The sequence below is a fragment of the Erigeron canadensis genome, chromosome 8 (assembly GCF_010389155.1).
Source record: "Erigeron canadensis isolate Cc75 chromosome 8, C_canadensis_v1, whole genome shotgun sequence".
In the NCBI taxonomy this organism is placed as follows: domain Eukaryota; kingdom Viridiplantae; phylum Streptophyta; class Magnoliopsida; order Asterales; family Asteraceae; genus Erigeron; species Erigeron canadensis.
In genome coordinates this window covers 48715937-48736810 of record NC_057768.1, presented here as the reverse complement: position 1 = coordinate 48736810, position 20874 = coordinate 48715937, and the positions used below count along the sequence as shown (strand labels likewise).

Here is a 20874-nt window from a genome sequence, read left to right as displayed (position 1 = left end):
TCGTATCACGCGGACATAATCTAGTATTTTATAATGTATTATAGGTACGTTGATTTCATTTAACTAAACCAATATTTTTGTGTTTTTAATTATTTTGGTTCGAGGAATGAGGTACCTTATTTTTTTTTCCAGAAGTGTTTGCTTCATTGTATTGCAATTACAAATTCATTGGTTTAATATTGTAAATAGATATATGTAAAATGCTACAATATTGGTAGCAGCTTTGTCGAATTTAAGGATCGAATGATTCGATGTTTGTATAACGATTAGTCAACAACATTCAAAGTAAGTATACGGGAGGTACATGGATCGATCACTTGACCATAAATGGGGTACGATATGATGGAGGATTCCATATTAGAGATCAAATATAGGCAAAAGATCAATAGGATCAATATCGAAAGGGTTATGGTCCCTCCAGAATTTTACGTTATGATTATTTTTATTTTTTTTAATATTTGAAGGTAAAGAAATTGTGTATTTATTCCCTTAAAAATATATAAAAAATAATAAAAGAATATTTGACCCCTCACTAACTATTAATTATTGATGTTATTGAACGTAACTCTTTCGATCTGACTTGCATTTTATTTTATTTATGAATATCAAAATATAAACATTATATCCGTAATTATAAGTTGGATTGGCTTCGTCTTTAATATAAACATTAACTTTTTATGAATAAAGTGTTTCAATGGATGTAGCATCGCGCAACGCGCGGGTAAAAAGACCTATCTATATCTATATATCTATTAAAAGAGTAGTTATCCTAATATTTTAAAACCTCTTTCAATTTAAAGCTATTTTTAAAAATTGACACATAAGTTTTTATCTCATGTGTCATTTTTATAAATTTTTATAATAATTATCTTATTTAAACATATTTAATGAATTCCAAAAATTCTATATATGGCAAAGATATTTTAATAAATTATCATCAAATATAAATATTAATAAACTATTTTGGGGTTTATGGAATTTGTTATGGTCATCGTTTGATTTTGACAAAAAAAAAATTATTTAGATTTTTACATGTATAGTCAACTTAATCAGGTTCAATAAAATTATTAACATGTAAGTTTGTTTGTTCCTCACACATATAAATTATACTCGGTAATTTATAAATAAATTTTTTATCATTAAACCAATTCTTTTTATTATCCGTGTCAAAATTATTTTCAAAAAATAAATTTAATAACCGCACATCGTACGGGTAAAATACGTATATAGGTATATAATTTTCTATCTCCAAGTATATATGTGGAGTGCCTCAGGTCTCGCCACATCACATTCTTCGGTGATAAGAGTTTGACATCTCATCTGTCACATTTACATATTTTCAATTATATAAAGGGGACAAAATTTTTGACGGAGAGCATCGAACCTACCTTCAATGCTAGATAGAAACACCACATGCCCCAATTAATCTAAACTTAATTTTGTTAATTTTTGCCTCTCCTAACTTGATATATTGCTAATATTACAAAATAGATGGATTATTACCACTTCCGTCTTCGTCATATTTTATTTTCCTATTTAATTAATTGATTTCTTCTTCACAAGTAAATAATTAATATCCTTAATATTTTAGTGCATATTTTATTTTTTCATTGATTGATTTTTTACTTGAGATGTAATTATTGTGCTATTTATATTGATAATAATAATAACAATAAACATGCATTTATTTAACAATGTATTTTAATAAGATAAAAAATTTCAATAGTAAGCGAAAACAACTGATAACTCGTAAGTTTTATCAGTAGTGGAAAAGTGAATGAGAGGTCTCAAAATCGATATACTTCTAACAATTATATAATTTTATCGTCCCATTAAAAGTTTTCTTATGTTGAATTTTTGAAGTCTTTATTTTAAAGCTTTAACCTTGAATAAGTGATGATATGATATACTTAGATCTTGCCACATTATCTTTTTCCAACACGACGTACATAGATTGAACGTCTTTTAAAACTTGAAAAATCATCATTCGGTCATATAAATATGTTGTTATATTTGGTTTTATTATATCAATGGTTATATTAAATTACAAGAAAGGTAAAAATGTAAATAGTAATTACCATCAACAAGCTTTATTTTAATACTAGCTTAAGCACCCAGATAATATCCGGATAGTATTAAATTAAGTGATTAATAATATTTTAATTATGATGTAAATGTTAAATATGAAAATGCGACAACAAAGCTGATTGCGTAATAAGCACACATTTATGATACCATATCTTAAAAGTTTATCGCGCTAGATTAAAAAATTGATAGAAAAGTGTCCAAAATAAACATGATACTAATATTAAATTAAATTCTAAATGTGATCAAATAACAATGAAAATCAAGACATTTCGATGTGTTAAGGGCTCCAAATATCGTTTGAAAACCATCAACGCGTTCCCATCGTCGAATACTCCAATTGCGTATTGTCTTGGAATCAGCCCATTTTCCTAAGACGGAAACATGATCAGCAGGAGACTATTTTTTTTTTGCCAGACTTAAAGGATCGAGGAGACGCTATAATTGTTAAAACTAGGGGTGAGTATGGATCGGTTTTTGGCTAAAACCGATCTCCGAACCGATCAATTCGGTTTTTAGAAAATCAAAACCGTTGGATTTGGTTTTTGTTCTGTTCGGTTTGGATCGGTTTCGGTTTTTGTTCGATTTTTTTTAAAAAAAAAAAATTTACTTTTTTGTTTATGATGTTATATATTTAATTTTCAATTATTAACAAAAAAAACTATGATATAGAAACTAAAATAAAGATATGCTTTTTAGTAACTAATTATACTTTTTAGATGTTAAAATTGATATAACTTTTATAAAACGAATTGATTTAATTGTACGTTTTCAACTAAAACATATAATTTATATAGATTTTTACATTAAAAAGACAAAAAGTTTAAATATATTAACATATTTACAAATTATAAGCAATAAATATAAATGTAATATGATATAAATATAAAATAAATTAAAATATAATGGTATCGGTTCGGTTCAGTTTTTGATCGGTTTTTTGGCCTATTAAACCGAACCGATCCGTTCGGTTTTTGGAAAACAAAAACCAAACCAAGGGATTTTGTTCGGTTTTCGGTTTGATTTTGTCGGGTTTTTTCTGTTTTTGGTTTTCCGGTTCGGTTTTTGCTGTTAAAACTTATATAACTCGAACTAAATAACCGGAAACTTGATTAACTCTACCAAATAAGTCAATCATTCGATAGTACCCAAACAAACTAAAAAATAATTAGAAACATAACTAATGATTATAGTTGTGAAAAATGTTAAAGAGAAAGAATAACATAAACTTCAATAATAATTAATCAATAAGTGGAATTGTGTGTATAGAAAATAATTTTTTTTAAAAGATATAAAATAAATATAACTTGATGAAATAGATGGTTGGTGTTTCTTCCTTTACAATTATCGGTGTATAATTTAATTAGCCATAAATAATCAATTTCGAAATGTTAGAAAAATTTGGAGAATAAAATAGGAAAAAAGTTGGATAATAATAAGTTTTACTGACTTTGAAGCAAATATTAAAAGACTAATTCAAAATGATGCAGCAGATACATGAAATCGAACTCTTTGTTTAAATTAAATTGTTTAATTATATCATAACATACGTGATGTCATAAATAGATGTTTTAAAAATAAAATTAATGAATGAAAGGGTAATAGCTGTGTCAAATCAGATTTTTTTAACTATTTTTTAGGAAGGGACTCTAACTTTATATATAAAAAAGATAATTATTTTTAATATCTCTTTTAGAAAAAATTATTCTTCTTTTAACCGCAAAAGAGTATATTTTAATATATTTAACATTTTTTTTTTGTTAGGATCACCTAAGTTTTAAATTATTTTTTTTAGTTTTAAAATTCTTTTATTATTATATATAAATCCCTATCTAATTATGATTATGTAGTTATCTTAAAGTCTTAACAAGTCAGATTTTAATTTAATATAAATTATAACTAATATCTCTTTTAGAAAAAAATATTTTTCTTTTAACCACAAAAACAAACATATTTTAATATATGCAACATTTTTTGTTATATGCAACTTTTTTAGGATCATTTTATCTTTAGTTATTATTTTTTTTTATTTTCAAATCATTTTTAACTTGAATATATTTAATATCTCTTTTAGAAAATATATTTTTTCTTTTAACCACAAAAAGTATATACTAATATATGCAACTTTTTGTTTAAGATCAGCTAATCTTTAATTATTTTTGGTTTTTATTTTCAAATCATTTTTAATTATATAATAGGCGCATTAAAAATTAATTAAACCTTATTATTTGAAATCTATAATTTACAATAAATTTATTTAATCTCTCTTTATATAAATCTCTATCAAATTATGGTTACGTGGCTATCCTAAAATATAATCAAGAAAATAATATATATACTTTCTTATTATTTATCAACTGAAATTCATCTAATAATAAATATATTCATATCAAATAATAAGAGTGGTTCATATTAATATAATAATAAATTATAATAATTCTATCAAATCTAAAATAGCCGATCATAAAATTTTATTCGGATATACACTGTACCACTTAATGAAAAGATGATTAACTTTAGATTATTGTTGGGAGGTGTGACTTATCCGAGAATGGTGGGAGGTTTAACATACGTTGTCTAAACTTGATCCGTATTACAGAACGTTTAGCAAAATGGATGCTCAATTTAAGTCACTCGATGAGAATTCTCTATCATGAAGGAAAACTCTTACAGCCTCATGTGAAAATTAAATATATGTGGTCATCCCAAATATGTTTAATGTAGAGATCAAATATGAAACTTCTTGTGAGAAAACATGACTGAATGTGAATATTGGTGTAGGTGTAAGTGTCTGATTTTAACAATCGATGTAACAATGTGTGTAAACGCTAAGGGCCCACTAAAGAAGACTTAAGTGGCACAAGTTCGAATCTTAGTCTCATATAGATTTCTTGCCTATCATCAAGTGAGCCTTGAGACAACATAATCACCGGCATTTAGGATTGTAGGGTTCCTAGATTGGAAGGAAAAATTCTTTCAGGGGACTAAGGAGTGTCAGGCCATTCACCCATTTTTTTTTGTAGTTGTAAGTGTCTCCTTAAGAGACTACGATCACTAATAAATGTAACAACTCTTTCTTGAATCGTTACGGCTTATAAGTTTAGATTACAAGAATTTCATAAAAAGTTATGTTCGTTTTTCAATAAAAGTTGTTTTTTATATCGACTATTTATTTAGTTAGTTATTAAGAATTTCTGTATACTTGTGCAACGCACGGGCCAAAAATCTAGTATAAATAAAATATAGTTAAAAATAAGTTTGTATGAAAATTAGTTTGAGAATTGAGATTCATCATACATTATCGGTCAATAAGAATGTAGGTGCATCTGAAATCCTTATATTAATGATTGGAAAAAGACCTACCATAAATTTATGCATCGTATACATAACAAAAATATGTGTGTATCACAAAGTTGTCACTTGTCAGGATGGCCGAGTGGTCTAAGGCGCCAGACTCAAGTTCTGGTCTTCGAGAGAGGGCGTGGGTTCAAATCCCACTTCTGACAATACAAGCATGTTTTTTCGATTGCTTATTCTTGTTTGATCAATGTTTTTGTTTCTTCTTTCTTTCTGGCTTTGTCTATGTACGTACCATTTTTTATATTGTTTTAATCGCTTTTTAATACAATGTTACTCAATCATTCTCTATAGGCTATAACTTTTAATCATTTATTTATGTATGACTTGCAGAAATATATAGTAATTAGCCACGACTCCTCATTCACAATCAACTAGGACTACATTGTCAAAGTAAGGCATCAAATTGATTCACACATTCTTTCTATGTTTTTACTGCACAAGTTTCTGCATTGGAATCCTTCAGTTAAGCACAATGATTAAACTACTTAAATGGTTATTTGATTTTATATTCATTATTTTGAGATCCTTTTTATTTATGTTTTTCCATATTCATTGATTTAAGACCAAGTAATTTAACTAAGATCCGGTTCTTTAACAAACAACCAGTCAGGATGGCCGAGTGGTCTAAGGCGCCAGACTCAAGTTCTGGTCTTCGAAAGAGGGCGTGGGTTCAAATCCCACTTCTGACAATATTTGTTTTCGTTTTTTCAAATCTACTTATTTTCAGCTTTTTTGGCTTAGCATGTGTATTGTTTGTACAAATTATATTTCTAATTTCAATTTAGGCTTCTTAGTTCTGATTTTTTACCACTAAAATTGGGCCTTCCAGTTACTAAAAGTATCTGCTACCAAAGGCCCAACAAAAGATCTTTCTTTTGGGTTTAATTTCCAGAAAAAAACAATATTAACTTATTACTCTAATTTCGGGTTACTATCTATCACTGTATCATAGATTAAAATTCTCATTCTGAAGTTTTCACATTTTATTAAATTTTTCTCATTCTGAAGTTTTCACATTTTATTAAATTTTTCTCATTCTGAAGTTTTCACATTTTATTAAATTTGTTTTTAAATTGATTTAGGGGTAAGTTTCACTTTTTTAACTTCATATCATCTCATATTTTACTTCTATTCGTATATTTTTCATGAAATTGAACGCTTTGCAAATGTAAATTGAATCTCAAATCAATATTCGATAAATGTGTTTAAACATCAATTTTCAAATGTTGACATGCCAGTGGGCATTTGAAGTTTCAACATTAACCCTTTCAACCTTTTGCGCACGGTAGCGATCATATTAAAATCTCGTAACACATTGTTTTAAAATGATGATGATAAGAATAACTTTGTCAAACGCTGTATAAGTTCCATACAAGGGTGTCCCTTGAATTGCTACCGTGATAAACCAAATTCGTTTCGAACTCATGAAAACAGCATATGTCTTACTTCAAAGACGGTCTCGTACAGAATGACATTTGATTTTTTATATGAAATCAACTGCCCTGACATACCTGGACAAATATCATTGCCAAGAATCTATTACAAAAATCTTTATAAATTCCAACATGAGATACACGCGTTGTGTGTTACAACAGTCTGATACATATCATGCATAAACATCAAAGTATCATTTGATTTTTGTTTGAAGATCTTGAAATGCCTCAAGGATCATAACGGAGAACATATTGACAAAGAACATGGTGGTAAAATAGACATATATATACAAGGAAATGGAAAACGACCGACACTCAGAAAACGAACTACTTGGCTAATTTTCACTTATTCATACATGACCATTGACCACAATCACACAGTTTCTATGCTTAAACAAACTTCAAAAAAGATTAACAATCTACAAGAGCATTCATACTACTAATGAACCGTTTCATATCCATTTCTGAGGCATTGCATTAACTTTTCCTGGACTTGATGAGCCACCAGAACTTCCTGCAGCTAGCAAAGCAATCAGACTTCCACCATGAACACGCCCTTCTGCACTAGTCGACTGCCTTGGTCCAGCTGCCATATCCCCGTTCTGAACCCCAAAGGGTTTAAACCCAGAACCGGAAAATTGGGGAGGTGTCACTGATGTCGTCTGTGGAGGGAAGAACATTTGTTTCATTTTATAATGGTGATCTGGAGTGGCGTCATGAACCAGGGTTCTCAATGTGGCACCACCATGAACCCGTTTATCCTGAACCAGAGCACCATGAGAAGTACATAACCCGCTCTTGCCCCTGGCAAACGCATTACAAACATGATCGTTAATTCCAAATTCTGAACCTGGCTGGCCCCACGAGCATCTCTTCCCACCACCATGGGCCTTGCAGAAGTCGGTGCTACCTTGAGCACTTTTCCCACACCCACTAAACTGGCATCTCTTACCGCCGCCATGACGTACACAACAGTCTGTGCGACCCCTTGCACTTCGTGTGCAACCAGGAACCACACATCTCTTACCACCGCCATGTGCCACACAAAATAAGGTTCCACCATGAACACTCTTTGGGCAAACACCGCCACCATCAAAGGCACATCGTTTTCCACCACCATGACCTTTGCAGAACGGGGTACTTCCTTCTGCACCCTTGGTGCACCCTTCAAAAGTACACCTTTTTCCACCACCATGTGCCTTGCAGAACATGGTGCTTCCTTGAGCACCTTTAGTGCATGCTGGAAACTGACATCTCCGTCCACCACCATGGGAGATACAAAGACCAGATAACCCCTCGGCACTTTTAGTGCAATTATCCATCTGGCACCTCTTACCACCACCGTGACGTATGCACAACCCAGATTTTCCTCTTGCTGCACGGGTACAACCATCATGACTGCATCTTCGACCACCGCCATGAGCTATACAGAAATCGGTCCGTCCTTCTGAACTCTTGGTGCAACCCAAGAACTCACATCTTCGACCACCGCCATGGGCTTTACAGTAAGCAGTCCGACCCTCAGCTCCTTTATGACACCCAGGTTTTTGACATCTCCGACCTCCCCCATGGGCAATGCACAGCCCAGAAGCACCTCTTGCACCCTTTCCACATCCCTCAAACTGGCATGTCTTTGTATTACTGGTTCGCTGATGTGGCTCGCTAAGCCCAGATGAAGTGACTGAACTTGTTGGCAAAGTCATAACGCTGGATGATGGATTCATTTTGTTCAATGAATTCTGCAAGAGAGGGGGGATGTTTCCTGATTCCACATGTGATGACATGGAGCCATCGTCCATATGAGAGTCACATCCGGCAGCTGGTGAGCTCAAGTGTATGGTTGTCACACCAGACTCGGCCGGTACAGAGAAGAGACTTAACTCGAGGTCAACCAGTGATGATTTATTAGTGGTAGACATTTTCTTTTTGACAGGTGCCTTCTCACCACCAAGATGGAGGCTGAAATCCAACTCTAGATCCATCGAGGACTCTTCATCAGTTTCTTTTGCAGAGGACATGGTGGTGCACCCAGTGGCTGAACTTGCCTTACTATCTGAGGAGCTTGGAGAGCGTCCTATCCATAGGCTTAAAGGCAACCCAGATTGCACATCCATTGACCCGTTTACTGAACCCCATTTCCTTTTAACACCTTGTGATGCAGGATAAGAAGAATTCAAAGAACCAGGGAAATCCAATCTTAAAGTAGTATCTGCAGAGTTGCTCAGGTTTCTAAAGGCATCAGACACACAATTTGCAACAAACCCCATATTACCGAACCGGCCATCCATTGAAATTACACACAATCTCTTATTATGATTTGGTCAAACCTTATTCACAAAAGAACGTATCAACAAACTATCGGGCTATAAATAATATCCACAAAACTAAAGTACGCTACTTCTTCTAAGCTATAGATTTAATGTTAGGTATTTCTCAGCTACGATACTATGGTCAGCTGTCAACAATTGCCGAGTCTATCGGACCCCCACTGACAAAACCTGAAGTATCACGTCGATCCATTTGCTATTGTTTTAACCTATATTTATATCAATCAGCTATAGCGACCGATACAAGCTCCACAAAAATGTTCCGATGCAGCCTATTGAATAGTTCATCCTGTTTCATAGACATCGCATAAGAGATTAAGCAAACGAATTAAACTAAGCAAATGCAATTTATAATGCTTCTAATTTCCCGATAAACAAAGAGAGCCATTACATTGCCTTTCCGATCAGATAGTGACACGGAAATTCAAGAAGCAAAAAAATATACATCAGTCCATTTCTCAGATGAAAGATTGAAAAGCGTATAAGTTTATTCACACATTACGCATAAACAATACAAACTCCGGTACTTCGCAACAAAAGGGCCATTTTTTTGTTGTTATCTACAACTTATTCAGCTTACTTATATTAGAAAACATATGTAGAACCCATGTCAGATCTATTTTGATAAAAATTTTGCCATTTTTATTCTTCTTGAATACATTACGGAAAAAAAAAACATAGTTAATTTTATATGCAAAACAGATTTCACTTAAATGAGCATCGAGTTCTCTTATATATATGATATGATATATAAAATCATAAACAATTGGAAAAAGTTTCACATAATTTTTTCAAAAACCTTTTGCATAAGTAAATTAAACTCTGGACCTAAAACAACAACACAAAACAATATTTACATGAAAACACAATTTAAATCACATATATTATAATAATTGAAATTAAATAGATAAAACCAATAACATACCAATGAATACAATATTTGTTCTTCTTCTTCCTCAATCCAAACAACTAAACCTTGCACCGAATCTGTCAAATATAAAAATACAAAATTTAATCACAATATCAACAAAATATAACCTACAGTTCAATAATTTATCAATCCAAACACATGAAATCAAATGATATTTGGACAAAAATAAACAAATCGATTAATATATAATATATAAAAACAAAAAGTGGATAAAACATGAAGAAATTAACTGAAGCATAGAAATTGAGAAATTAACCTCGAAATCAGGTGGATTGCGGCAAAGATTAGAAAAAGAGGGATTTGTTTTTTTTTTTTAATTTATTTTTGGTGTGTGTTTTTAGGGCTGTTAAGGTGCCGGCTATAGATACAGGGTGAGAAAATTGAGATTTGTACGTGTATATATAGTCATACACACACACCCACCCACCCAATATGAGAGTGCGTGTGGAAATTTACTCATTATTACTGGAGTACTATTTCTTATGACCAGATTAATTTAAGTGGCACACCATAAATAACTCACTAGTTTTTTAAAGGTTTTGCTAAGATAGCACAAAATAATTATGTATTTACTAGACTTATGCACGTGTAATGCGCTGGTGGTAGAGTTAGTAATGGCAGAAGTGGTGGTGATGTAGTGGGGGCGGCAGTGAGGATGCCAGTGGGGATGGCGGTGGAAGCGGCGATGGTGTGAACGTAAAAATAATTGATGTTAAAGTTGGTAGTGTATTTATTTTAAGTCTTGAGGGATCTATATTGTAAATTATTTCATTAAGGGTATTATAGGAATATTAAATGGAGATTTTTAAATTACTCGTAGTAAATTTTAAAAAAATGGTATTTTTGATTTTTCAAATGTAAAAGTTTTTAAAAAAATGAGTGTTTTGTTTTATTATATAATATAGATATAGATATAGATTATAAAATTTAGTTGACTTTAATATAAAAAGTGTAAAATTTTCATGCATTCGAAGTGCAGCCCTAAAAACTGTTAAAGTTATGTTTAACATTTTCCTTTTTGATATAATAATTTTTACAATAACATATAATATTGTATGACATGATTTAATATAATATCTCAATAGTATAATATGTTGAAAATGACTATTTGCAGCTTCCTTTTTAAATATACCTCTCAATATATAAATAACAAAAAATGCATATTGTATAACTCTTTATTGTATAAAAAGATACATATAGAGAAAAAAAATACTGGAAAAAATATGGCCTAACTATGAGTAGTTTTTTTAAAAAAGCATTCAAATCATGATATGTGATAAAATCAAAATATTAGATTAAAAAAAAGTTAATGAAATATGAAAAAAAGTCAATTGATTTTCGTAACTTACACACCATCATCATCATCTACTACGATATACAAGACTTTTTTTTGTAAAAACACTAAGACTTTCCGGCGATGGGCCTACTGAAAATCATGTGTAAGTTAACTTACACATGATTTTCCGGCGACATGGTGGCCGGAAAATCATGGTGGTGGTTTATCTTTTCCCATATTATATATATATATTTTACCTTACAAAGCATCAATGTCGTCATTTGTGTTTTTACGTCAGATTTCCTTTGTGGTGTGTTATTTATTTTCGGGGAAACGATTAATCCGCCTAACCAAATAACCTAAGGGCGTGTTTGGTTCACAGAATGTTTTGGGAAGGAATTAAATCTTTCAAAGGAATTGGAATTTGAAGGAATAGAATTTGACAGAATATTTTTGATTTTTTGAAAATTCAAGTGATGAAAGGAATGAAATTCCTTCCTCCATCCCCAAGGAATGGAGATTCCATCAAATGATGGAATGTTTACATTCCTATGGAATGAGATTCCCTCTTCTTTGTGCAACCAAACGCACTAAGGAATGAAATTCAATTCCAATTCCATCAGATTCTGTGAACCAAACGCGACCTAATAATTCTTCTAACTATGAGATGATGATATGTGGAAAAATCAAGGGGCACGATTAGGAAAGAAAACTAGTATATACCACATGTCACCTTCTTAATGTTTTAGGTGAATTATTAGGCTATTTAATTAAGAGGATATCATTTTCTTTATTTTCGATGTTTCATAAATTAAACAAATGTTAAATAGCAATGTTGTACCCGGAGCGACCATATAATGCCAAACTAATCGGTGCATGATCTTCCCATCATGTCAAGTTTTGTCTTGAAATACTATACTAACTGATGTAATAGATGTATGGAGCATTGGTGTGGTTACATCAACACTATACATATTAAGTATATCTATTAATAAATATGGTATTGATAGTATAATTTTTAGTTTGATTGTCGTTAATATGATAGAATTGCTTATTCATAGTCAAACTTTTTGATATCTTAGTGGGTAGTTATGAAAGTCATTACAAGCACACTGATTGCTTTAAATGTATTTCTAAGTATTTAGATGATTCATTTTGTTTTATAATATTATGAATTAAAGATGTCATGATTTTTTTCTATAGTTAATGATGTATAACTTTTTATTACTTCATAGATGTTTTTGCCTTTTAGATAAAACCAAAATTTAATATTTATTAATGGGTAATTTAGTATTATTTGATTGCTAATGATGGTCATTCTATTTGGTTAGAGTCATTATCTGTTTTATATCCAAGTTCTTAAGTTTGATTTTTGTGGATGACAACTTTAAGATTTTTTTTCTCTGAATAAGTATAATGACCATGATTAATATTTCATTTTTATAGTACGTGCATGGCTTAATCATTATGTGACGAAATTTCTAATCCTAGTTGAATGTTAGAAAAAGAAAAAACTTTAACATTTGGTAATTTAGTAATATTACCGTCAATAAAATACGAGTACTCCGTATATGATTTCCATTTGATTGCTGGGAGATGGGAGGTACCTAGCCTCATAATTAGTCCAAATACACGATCCAACCAAAGAAGTTGTCGGAGGCCCACCAGAAAATATCAAAAGCTATATTTGTTTACTTTTCATGAAAAACAAATTGGTTTCATTGTTACAGCGAAAGCTAATCATTTATATAAAGCTTTTTTATATTTAAAAGCAAATATAGTACTTATAAAACATTATTTTTTCCGTCTTATATCAAGTATCTTAATTTGAAGTCTTGAGGGTTTTTTTTTTTTCTGTTTTAAATTTGACTATATATATATATTTTTTGTTATATAACACTTGATACACTACAAACAATATTGAGTGTCAACAAATTAAAAATTTTGTCAAGCTTTTTTGTATGTAAAAATATATAGAAATAAAAGTGTGTAAAATTTGTCCACAATAAAAAGTGTGTATAATTAAAAGTTCACACTTTTTAGTATGAACTTTCATAATTATTTTGTAACACATCATTTGTCCACGGTAACTAAAGAGTTAGCGTGGACAAATGAAGTGTTACAAAATCACACTTTTTAGTGTGAAGAAATTTTTACACACTTTTATTTCTATATATTTTACTCACAAAAAAGCGTGACAAAATTTTTAATTTGTTCAAACTCATTAAAAGTGTGTACTAATGCAATATTGTTTGTAATGATATAACATATATGAATTGATTAAATTTTAAATTACTTTTTATTTATATAACTTTCATCAACTAATACATAATAAAAACAAAAATATTTACCGTCAAAATCAAAAAAGAAAAAAAATTGACCATTTAGAATAAGACAATTAAAATAGGATGAAAAGAATAATACATGTAATTAAAATTTAATTAACTTCACAACATAATGTTGTTGGATGATCAAATTTACGGTTATTGATAGCATGTGATCAATGAACCTGACTACCTGAGCGTCATTACCTTTAGTATTTGTCTATACGTTGAAATTAACTATACAATTCTACGTAGTACAAGAGTATTTAAAAACCTTATCAGCTTATTTCTTTATGAAAGTAAGATAAGTTCCTATTTAATGTTTGATCGCTTGATGTGCCTGAATATAACAGTGTGTAACCATGAACATCGCCTCTTTTTATTTGAGGTCTTAAAATTGTAAACTCAATAATATAAATTACGTCTAAAAGAACTATTGCCGTATTTAGTTAGAGTTGACGGGTTAGCAATTTGAATCAATGGCGGAACTTGAACACTTGTTATGGAGGGGCGGAATTCAATGACACATAAAATTTAGTTTTGTTAGATAAACTAATATGTATCATGAAAATTATTTTTGAAGAATATATAAGTAAATTAGTATTAAAAATAAATACTTTTGGAGGGACTGGAACCCCCTTTGACCCCTTAAAAGTTCCATCCTTGATTTAAATCTAAGTATTCCCGTATGTTATTTGATTATTTTTCAATGCTTGATATTATTCTTTTTATAAATTAAAACATGTTACTAACATTTAACATATTTTAGCTTGAACCACTAGAGAATTTATAGCTTATAAAAATTAAGTTATAAGTTGCCTTTTGAATAACCATATACTAACGATAAACTAACCCAAACACCTCCTAATGCATCCTCTGTCTCAATAATCTTTTCCCACCAGATAAAAATATAGAAAAACATGAGTTGGAATTTGTGGTATTCAACCTTTTACTTGTTGCTACTTCGATGCCTCATAAAAAATATGACAAATGTTATACGCATAAACGTAAGTACATAACCTTAAATATTAATATATTTTTATTTTTTTTCATAATAAATTGTTTGTTTGTAAGATGTCAAACTAAACTTTCATTTCTGTAGAAAGTCTATTCTAAATCCGAAACTCAAAATAAGACCACATAAATAGATTTAGAATATTGGTCCTTTCATTTCTTAAAGTAGAAAATAAACAAAGAGAGAAGTAAAGATTAAAGAAAGAAAAAAATTGTGAGAGACAAAGACTACTCCTTCAATGTAATGAGTGGACGTACGTGGAGACACGAGATTGGAAAAATTCTTAAACAAAGAATCTATTTTTCCAAACCCGTAAACACCAAACCCAGAACAAAAACGCAGTAAGAACATGTACGTCATGGTTAGATAGTTGTACATGTTTAGTGACACAAATAAAAGTGGTGGTGGTTTTTAACGAGATCTGATTCCGTAGGTAAAAGCAGTAAATTAGTGTGAGTCGGTGGGATCGGCAGCGGCTCGTCACCGCTCGTTGTGCCTCTCAACGTCGTCTTATCTTTATTTTTATTTTTTTCTTTTTCTTTATACATCTTGTTAGAAATAGAAATGTTTGTGGGCCACATGTGAATCGATTCTTGATCGTCTGATCCGCACCATGTCGAAAACCCGTACACGGCTGCCCCCCATGCTTTTTCATTTTCCATAATATCTTTTTGACATTTCCAAGTCAACTACCAAGTTCAATGTCAAATAAAAATTGGCCTATTAAGAAGTTAGCAACAGTTAAACAACCAGGTTGAAATGTGTCTTTTATGATTACTAATACGGTACCTCACGCAATGTAGTGGTTCTGATAGTGAGATGACTGTTTATACTGGAGGCGATGTTAAATGGTGTAAATTATTGATGTAAAAAGTTAATTGTATATTTTAAATAAATAAAAAATTGATAGTGTAATTTATTCAAATATTAAAGGAGAAGTGTACGTAGGTGAAAATATGTTAAGAGGTGTTTAATAAAAATATTACAAACTTGTCAACAGTTTCAAAAATAAGTTGTTTTTTATTAGGTAATATAGATTTATACTACTATATCAAACACCTGATATACATAATTTATTTAAAATATCATTAATTAAATAATTTACATAATTTCAACTTCTAAAATAACTAAACTATAACATTTTATGTTAATTATATTTACATAAATAATATAAACAACTCGTCGTCACTACCAGTGCCCCCCCCCCCCCCCCCAAAAAAAAAAAAAAGAGAGAGTTGTCGTCTTCCCAATCACTCGTTGTATCGCACAAACATTACTTCAGTTCGACCTATTACAATCTAGGGGAAAAACCTACTAAAGTACACTAGCCAACACGTACGTCAATTGGATGTGTGGTCCGTCTTTTTTGCTTTTGTTGTTTTTGTTAGAATATATGAACATAAACACATAACAAATCACGAGTACGCAGCAGAATGGAAACATATATGCAATACTATTAATTAACAAAGTAATGAATAGAATATGTGTACCTTTGTGCAAAGCTTCCAATAAAGTTGATAATAATTATAATTATTATAGTAGGGTCTAAACTAAAACTCCTCTACGATCGAACACTTGACACCCCTATATCGTATGCTAGTACCCGATCACGAACTCACAAACCCGTTGTGTACCTCAAAAAAATTGAAACCGAAAACCAAAATTCTTTTGTTGCCATCGAACAAAACTTAAAATCACACTTTAGAACAAGTGATTTAAATATAATATATAACATTACTTTGAAAAGAAATTCAAAGACTAATGTCTTTGGTTTTGTGATTTTCGGCCGAGAGAGAGATAGATTTTAGGGTTTTCACAAATCTAATTGTCTTAATTAAATAAAATCCTTAACTCTTGGTCTCTATTTAAAGGGATTAATTAAAAGAGTTTTCTAACTTGGTGGACAAGTTAGAGTGGGATTAGGAAACCCCATAGGAACTTCGGCCCCCCTCCCTTTCATTGTACAATTAGGAAACTTCTAATTTACAATTTAATCCTTTCTCTTTTAATTAATTAAACACTATTAAACCTTTAACATAGTTTAATTAATTATTTAAGTGATCGTTTAATTAATATATTACTATAATACACTAATTAAATATTTAAAGTTCACGTGTCATTTTGTGTAACCCCATAGGCTTAAATGATTTCCGGACATGCGTTTATTATAACTCGATCATATTCCAACAGTTTTATTTAAATGCAAGTCGTTTTTGAAACTTTTTAGTTCTAGTCAAGACTTTGATATTAAATCTCTATCAAGTAGCAAAGCAAAAAATGGATGATCTTAAATGGTAGTCTAAGATGCCCAATTTTATCTTTTCAAATATTCCATGGCAATGGTGATTATTTGTTTTGCTTTGCCCACCCTTCTATATGACTTAGAATATATACCCTTGTATAAATAATAGTATGATAAACATTCCTAACACATATTAACATTAAGACACAATTCATTAGAACCTCCCATTCCCAAAATTTATGTAGGTGTTGCCTAATTAGATAATCCCTAACCATTGCAAAATGCAAACTATGATAAGTTAACGGTAAAATTTTGCTAACTTCTGTTTCCGGATACATTAAATGAACTTTATATTTTTAAATAATCACAACTGAAAAATTAACGTTGACTTAGAAATCTAATAATGATTCTTAAGAAAAAAAAAAGAAAAAAAGGAAAAAATAATGATTCAATTCTTTTAAGTGAACCATATAAATACGTATTTTAAAAAAGTTTTTGTGTTTCAAAGCACAAGTTAGTAATAATTATATGGGTTTTGTTAAACGAAGTCGTTTTCGTTAAGGTGCATTAAATAGTTATATACTTAACATAAAAATCAGGAGTGAACTTTTGATATGGAAATATACAACTTTTTATTGCACATTAAATGAAAGCCTAATGACTTCATTTAACATTTTTCATATTCTAATCAACTTATATGTTATTTAAAGTTTAATTGTATGACTACTTTACTAGTAATAACTAATAACAATAAAGGTTAATTAATTTGTTATCCAAATTAGTTCTAAAAAGCCTCATTAAAACAGCCGAAAAGCTAATGAATGTCAGCCCAACTGGTTAGAAGCACTCTCGATTTTATCCAGGGTCTTGAGTTTCTTTAGAGATGGTAAAACCTTGGGATTTTTTCCTCTAAATACTTGTAACGGCTCATCGTCAACATCTCGTTGTCTAGAGTACGTGCAAAACTTCACCATTGTACGGTGAGGTTTATCTGATGTCATATGACGACTGAATGTTCGGAAAAAAAACAGCCGAAAGTCTAATTTTAATGACATTATAATGTTTTATTTAGAGTTAAATGCAAGAATGGTTCCCGTGGTTTGTCACTTTTTGCAACGGCGGTCGTGGTCCCTGAAGATATGTTTCAGTTGCAATAGTGGTCCCTCATTAACGGATCCGTTACTTAGTGTCGTTAAGTTTCTCATGTGAGTAACACATGAGAGGTATTAATGTCCTTCCTCCTACATAGACAAAGGGGTGTTTAAAAGTATCTGTATCTGAACCATGATTCGAAAATTCAATCCTATTTTCTATGAAAAGTTGGATACAATAAATTTTGGATTCAAATTCGAATAATGATTTTTGAAAAGTTTTAGATATTTTGGATATCTAAAAATATCTAGAAGTTTTTTTTGGTTAGATTTCAATATCATTTTTTTAAAATTCGAAAATATCAAAATATATCGAAAAATCCTAGTTTCAATATCTGAAAGTATCCAAAACTTTAGTCTCAATATCTAGTAATACGACAATATCTATGATATTTATTTTTTCCTAAAATTCAGATACTTGAGATATTTTTTCCCCTAAAATTCGGCTATCCGAATTAAAGATATTCAAAATTTCGGATAGTGGATTTGAATATTCGAACATATATCCAAAGGTTTTGGATATCCGAAATATCTAAAACTTTAAAGATAAGATAGGCAATATATCCATTTTGGATATCCGAAATTTGATTTAGAAATTTAGGATATCCAAAAGTCGAATATCAGAATTTTGGATATTCAAATATCCGAAGTTTTCAAAAATCTTTACCTAAATATAAATCCAAATTTGAACCGAAATTTGAATATCCGACATTTCAAATAATATTGGATTAGATTTTTTTAATAACGTGTTTAGATACAAATACTTTTGAACACCCCTATGTTTGTGTAGGTGGAAGGACATTAATACCCCTCATGTGCTACTCACATGAGAAACTTAACGACACAAATTAATGATTCTGTTAGTGAGGGACCGCCGTTGCAACTGAAACATATCTTCAGGGACCATAATTGCTAAAAAATAAAGAAAGAGACTACCGTTGCATAAAGTGACAAACCACATGGACCATTCTTATATTTAACTCTTTTATTTATTAAAAAGTTGACGGTGGCGGTACAATATGCCTCTCTGGCTAAAATTTTGCTTTAGTGAAACGCTATATGAAGTCATCTTAATAAATAATACTATATATGTTACTTTCATCTAAAATATTTTTTATCCCAATTATTGAAACCCATTAGTTAAGTTACTTGACATTATATAGAAAAATAAAATTGCTATGCTAACACATATATAAACAGGGTAGACGGAGTTAGTTTTCTTTGTTTACGTTTCTAAAGATGACAAGTCTGTTAACTCATATGCATCATTTTTTACTAATACTCATACATAATACTTTTGTTTTGTTATTAGTAACGCCGTAAAATATAATATAAGACTCGTAGCAGTGGTCACCACTAGTCATGTGGTGGACTCTTGATCGATGCATCACACCACGAGCACACACCATTGTGCTTGTGACTGGTGGTGGACATGTGTTTGGGTGGTTTGTGATGCGTATAACAAACATAAGTATGATTTTGTCTATCCCATCTCACATGTTGATATAAAAAAATAAAAATATTACGTCGTATATATTTACACATGTATTATTAATATTATTATTATTATTATTATTATTATTATTACTATAAAATATATTTACTTTTTGCTAATAAAATAATGTACATCGTTTACTTTTTGCTAATTTTTATTTAAACGCTAAGTTTTATTTATATTTTTTTGAACGACATTACTTTATTGTTGTTAAACGTTTGTTGTTAAATTTGTTTTTAAGACATCAGTTTATATTTACATTTTATAACTATTATTTGTTAAATTTTTAAATTTTTTATTACGCTTTTTTTTAAAGACTTCATTTACTTTTATATTTTATTAGAGTGTTTATTTTGTTAGCTCATCTGGAACTTATCATTGAAAAAGAGTTTTTCTTGATATATAAATGAGTAGATCTATTTTTAATGTCATTATATTAGTTATTGTTTCTAGAATATATCTTCATCAGTTATGTTATTTTTGGACTTCTATATAATACATAAGTTTTGTTTTGTCAATAATATTTAACAAAAATGTATAAAGATAAAAACAAATAAATTTTATTAAAATAATATTGTAATTAGTAAAAAAAATAAAGCATTTAATGTATGGTTAGAAAAAAAATAAAGATAATAAATGATATAATTAAATAAATAAATTAAAAAGGCATTTAATGACTTAATTAATTAATTAATGATTATATAGGTGTACCTTTAGATGTACATTAATTAGTGAGCGGCTTATACTTGATGGGCCTCTAATACTTAACGAGATCATCTCTTGGGCGGGGAAAGAGAAGAATAAAGTTGTTTTTTTCAAGGTGGATTTCAACAAAGCATATGACAATGTCAACTGGAATTTCCTAGGTGACATTATGGGTCAGATGGGTTTCCCTCAGAAGTGGTGCAACTGGATATTGGGGGTGTTGTCCTCGGCTAGATCGGCGGTCCTGGTCAATGGATCCCCTACGTTCGAGTTCAATTGCACGAAAGGAATGGGACAAGGCGATCCTCTTTCACCTTTTCTTTTTCTTATTGCGATGCAGGGTCTTTCAAGTATGATGAAAAAGGCGGCTAATAATGGGGATTTTACAGGGGTGTCGCTTCCTAACCAGGGACCTTTTCTTTCCCACTTATTGTATGCAGATGATTGCATCTTCATGGGTGACTGGTCCCGTGAAAACGTAAAGAATTTAGCAAGGATTATTCGCAGTTTTCACATTTGCTCAGGTTTGA

At 30.4% G+C, this 20874-nt stretch overlaps 1 protein-coding gene and 2 non-coding genes across 3 annotated transcripts; 2 read left to right on the top strand and 1 right to left on the bottom strand.

Moving 5' to 3' along the window:
- Positions 1 to 5507: 5507 nt before the first annotated feature.
- TRNAL-CAA lies at positions 5508 to 5591 on the top strand. The gene has a single exon. It is a non-coding gene; the product is annotated as a tRNA-Leu (tRNA).
- Positions 5592 to 6050: 459 nt separating this feature from the next.
- On the top strand, positions 6051 to 6134 carry TRNAL-CAA. The gene has a single exon. It is a non-coding gene; the product is annotated as a tRNA-Leu (tRNA).
- Positions 6135 to 7130: 996 nt separating this feature from the next.
- Positions 7131 to 10522, bottom strand: LOC122578052. The gene is made up of 3 exons (XM_043749920.1): positions 10393 to 10522; positions 10131 to 10192; positions 7131 to 9494 (listed from the first exon to the last, which is right to left on the bottom strand). The coding sequence occupies exon 3, from the start codon at positions 9164 to 9166 to the stop codon at positions 7331 to 7333; it is 1836 nt and encodes a 611-aa protein (XP_043605855.1). The 5' UTR covers positions 9167 to 9494; positions 10131 to 10192; positions 10393 to 10522; the 3' UTR covers positions 7131 to 7330.
- Positions 10523 to 20874: the final 10352 nt, after the last annotated feature.

Bases quoted from the DNA above. Each gene is read 5' to 3' on its own strand.
- LOC122578052 (XM_043749920.1), bottom strand. From the start codon at position 9,166: ATGGATGGCCGGTTCGGTAATATGGGGTTTGTTGCAAATTGTGTGTCT.